At 44.2% G+C, this 3,650-nt stretch overlaps 1 protein-coding gene across 4 annotated transcripts in view; it reads right to left on the reverse strand.

Moving 5' to 3' along the window:
- adgrd2 (adhesion G protein-coupled receptor D2) overlaps positions 1-3,383 on the reverse strand; it is a 12,658-nt gene extending 9,275 nt beyond the window's left edge. For 2 of the 4 annotated variants that reach the window (XM_076990340.1, XM_076990338.1), the window contains exons 1-7: positions 2,844-3,382; positions 2,435-2,484; positions 2,030-2,105; positions 1,589-1,840; positions 747-1,379; positions 364-495; positions 184-269 (exon numbers count right to left, since the gene is read on the reverse strand). In XM_076990340.1, coding sequence (XP_076846455.1) covers positions 184-269; positions 364-495; positions 747-1,379; positions 1,589-1,840; positions 2,030-2,105; positions 2,435-2,484; positions 2,844-2,919 — 1,305 coding nt within the window. In that variant the 5' untranslated portion in view covers positions 2,920-3,382. Of the gene's footprint in view, positions 1-183; positions 270-363; positions 496-746; positions 1,380-1,588; positions 1,841-2,029; positions 2,106-2,434; positions 2,485-2,625; positions 2,754-2,843 lie in introns of all 4 variants that reach the window. The other 2 variants (XM_076990342.1, XM_076990339.1) reach the window with 2 other exon arrangements.
- Between the last annotated feature and the right edge of the window lie 267 nt (positions 3,384-3,650).

The raw sequence follows: 3,650 nt of genomic DNA on the forward strand, positions 1-3,650 counted from the left end.
GTTCTGACATCAGTTTTTAGAGGTCAGCAGGGGTTGGCTTAAATGAGCGGCTCAATTGGAGCGAAGACTATCCAGCGCTTCGCTTGTAGGTAATGGAGGTGGTTTGTGTGTTACCGTGTGTGTGTGTGTTACCAAGAGTGTTCTGTGTGTATGCTACCATGTGTGTTTATGTGTGTGTGTTACCATGCCATTATTCATGAGATGTTGCATGAAGGGACTCGGATTGGTTTTCTGAGATTTCTCCAGTTCCTTCTTTTTCTCGTACCGCTCTAAAAAGACACAGAGCAGTTTGGTTTTCCATGCACACTCATGCATCCAGATTTCACATCACAGACCTACGCAGACACTCCAACAGAAACACACCTTTGTCGGTTCTGCAGACGAAGGGTAAAGTCCGTGAGCACAGGGTGGTGTTGTAATGCGCCTCATCACCTCTCCAGCCATCCAGAATCCTGCAGTGCTCTCCCTCTTTGTGTGACTGTCTCGGTGTGACTGCTGGGTGTAAACACACACCTCTGTCACATCAAGGGCCATACTGACGACAGAGGGATGGAACATCCCCCTTACTGACCTCAACTAACACACTGCATGGTCCCTAACCCGTCCTTTACGCACGACCTCCAATGATGAAACACAGGTGTTGTGCGTTTGTAAGTGAACAGGACCGCTCTGTGAGTCACAACAAATCTTCACAATGGTAACACGGATGAAAACGTGAACATTGAGAAGTGCGTTAATATACTAACCCGGACAGAACACAGTCGTTGGTACTTCGCTCACAGCATGGAGAGTCAGTTTACGATCCAGCCAGCTAAAAATGGGCTTCTGCGTCCAGAGCGGTGGACAGGAGTTAATCATCTGTATCTGGGTCTTGTCCAGCCATATATCCCATATATTTAGGTCCGTAATGTTGCCAACAAATGGTTCTGTGAAATTCCCCCCGAAGGAGTCCTGGTCCTGTCCCAGAATAAGTATCCCATTTCCATGGATATCCCGGGATATTTCCGTTCCAGTGGCCGAATCACGTAGTTCACCATCCACATAAATAGCCCAAAATCCATCTTTTTTCCGCCAGGTCACACAAATCTGATGCCATTTTGCGTCGTTAGTAAACCAAGCTTTGTACGAGTTGTGTTTTCCTTGGACTATGAGCGCTAGCAGTACCTGCCGTTTCACCTTATCCATGCAGCCACGGAGCTGAAATTCGTTGGTAAAAACGGGTGCTGCATAGGAAAACAGGGTGGCCACCTTTTCATGGAGAGGGTGGAACTGCGCGCGCACGCACACGCTCACCGTGTGCAGTGGCGGGAATGTGGCCTCCACGCGAGCATAGCCGTCCTGAGACTCAACTGAGAAAGACAAACCTGAAGGGGCGACATCTGTGAAAGTAACAAAAAATACGTTTATTAGTCGTTTATTAGCTAAAATCAACATGTCATCCCACTCTAACAGGCTTTTGAGCACTTAAAAAAAATTCCCACCCCAAAGACTAAAAAATGCCTTATAAGCCTTAAACTATATCATCTCTAGGGTTATTTAAGACAAAATGGTCGCCCTATTGGACGTTGTCCTATTTAGGTTTACTCACCCCAAATGGAAAGGGTCAGAGGGGGTGTTGGGGCGAGTCTGTGGGTGTCGATGACCCAAATGGGGCGGTGCAGGTTGGCCTGGGTGAGGAGCTGTTTCGAACCCTCTTCATCATCCTCCAGACCCCGAACTGTGAGAGAACTGAACTGCCTTTGGCAGTAACTCCAAGCCTGAGAGTAACTGCAAGAAGTGTTCAGCAGCTGAAACACTGACTCGGAGGTCTGGAACACATGGGTCTGGGCATCCACCATATCTGTTTTGGGAAAAGTTTGAATTGGCTGGTTTATATTAAGTGTTTACCAAGAAGTTAATTGGTCGACATTACAAGAAACATCATGTCCTTACATTCTGTTTATTTTTGTTTAACTGCTTGGATTTGCTTTGGCATTAGGTTGTGATCTTTGGTAAGTTGTGGTCTTTGTGAAGTGACTCGGTAACTCACCCACAAAACACTTGTCTGTTGTGTCTGGTAATGGCTGTATTTTCAGTGTGCTTTGAGGGCTACCACAAACTGTAATCTTCAATTCAAAACATGCACACAAACACAACACACATTTAAAAAATGCATCTTTAAAGGTGTAAGCTGTAAAATATCAAATATTGTACTGTATTCCTAGAGAGTTAATTAGAAACAAACATATATAATTTAAATCTAGATCTTAGACTGTAGGGAACGACATCTTATTTCAATGTCTTATTTCATTCCTCAGTTTAGGACAAAATTCCAAGTTAATGAGCAATTAATAATCAAACAAAACAGATCAAAAGGATATTACAGAGTAATTTTGCACAACACCATCTCAAATTATCAAAAGAAAGAAAGAAAGAAAAAAGATAATTTAGTTACCATCGCCCTGGCCAAAATCACCATCAAAAACACAGGAGACATCTTCTCATCTAGATAAAACAGCACAGATAACCAAAATGAGGAATAATGATTACTGACCGTAAGAAACACAGCTGAACTCTGAGTGTCCAGTAAATCAGCTGTGTGAGTTTGAAACCCATAACCTACATCCTCACAAAAACTGGACTTGCCTGTCAGAGAATCAGCAGCTCGGCGTGATGTGGAAATCCCAGAAATGTGGCAGTGAATTTGAGTTCCTCTGTTTTCATAGCAGTGTTCTGCTTTTCACTAAATTAGATAATCAACTTCTGCACTGTCCCTACACGATATGAAGCCACACACATGGAAAAAGTGATACTAACTCAAGGCAATACTGGTTTGTTTATGTAGAGAAGGAGAGTGGACTTACTGGAGCGATGCCGCCTGTGACTGTGTCTCATTCGGTCCTTCCAGTGCGATGCTTCTTTGTCTGTATTTCCACACATCTGTCTTGCTGTTTGTGTGTGTGTGTGTGTGTGTGTGTGTGTGTGTGTTCATGTGACACACGCTGTGGGGGACTATGCATAGGATTCTGTTTTACATATGTATGTGAGAGTAACTGAGAAACAATACTTTATGTTATGTGAGGCTGACTCTAAGGCACATTTCATACTGTATTTGTATATGTATGTTTTGTGTGTGTGTGTGTGTGTGTGTGTGTGTGTGTGTGTGTGTGTGTGTGTGTGTGAGAGAGAGAGAGAGAGAGAGAGAGAGAGAGACTAAGTGAGTATATACCGGACTTTATGTGTCAGTTCTCTTCTCTTCTTCTCTCCATAGTTCAGTCCATGCTCCAGGATGGTAGTTATCTAGGGACATATCTGTGTCCCTCGGCTTGTCCTGCCTTTGTCCCCTGTACAACGTTCTGTGTGTGGAGGAAAGGTGAGTAAAGACGTCTCTCTGTGTCCATCCCTCTAGCTCAGCCCTAACTTCACTAGTGTGCTTTGTCATGCTAATGTGCCCATGTATTAAAGCAGTTTTGCGCAAGCAGTGTGAAACTCAGCCCACTGACTTCATTAAGGTCAGCCAGGGGTCCAGCACTCCAGAATGGTTTGTCTTTATACCCATCAATAGGCAGTACACACACACACATATACATAAATACACATCAGGAGGACGCCGTGCCATTTGGACCGCGACTCCAGGAGGGATCAAGGAGTTTGGCGTCTCATGATAAATT

The sequence above is a fragment of the Brachyhypopomus gauderio genome, unplaced genomic scaffold (genome assembly GCF_052324685.1).
Source record: "Brachyhypopomus gauderio isolate BG-103 unplaced genomic scaffold, BGAUD_0.2 sc74, whole genome shotgun sequence".
In the NCBI taxonomy this organism is placed as follows: domain Eukaryota; kingdom Metazoa; phylum Chordata; class Actinopteri; order Gymnotiformes; family Hypopomidae; genus Brachyhypopomus; species Brachyhypopomus gauderio.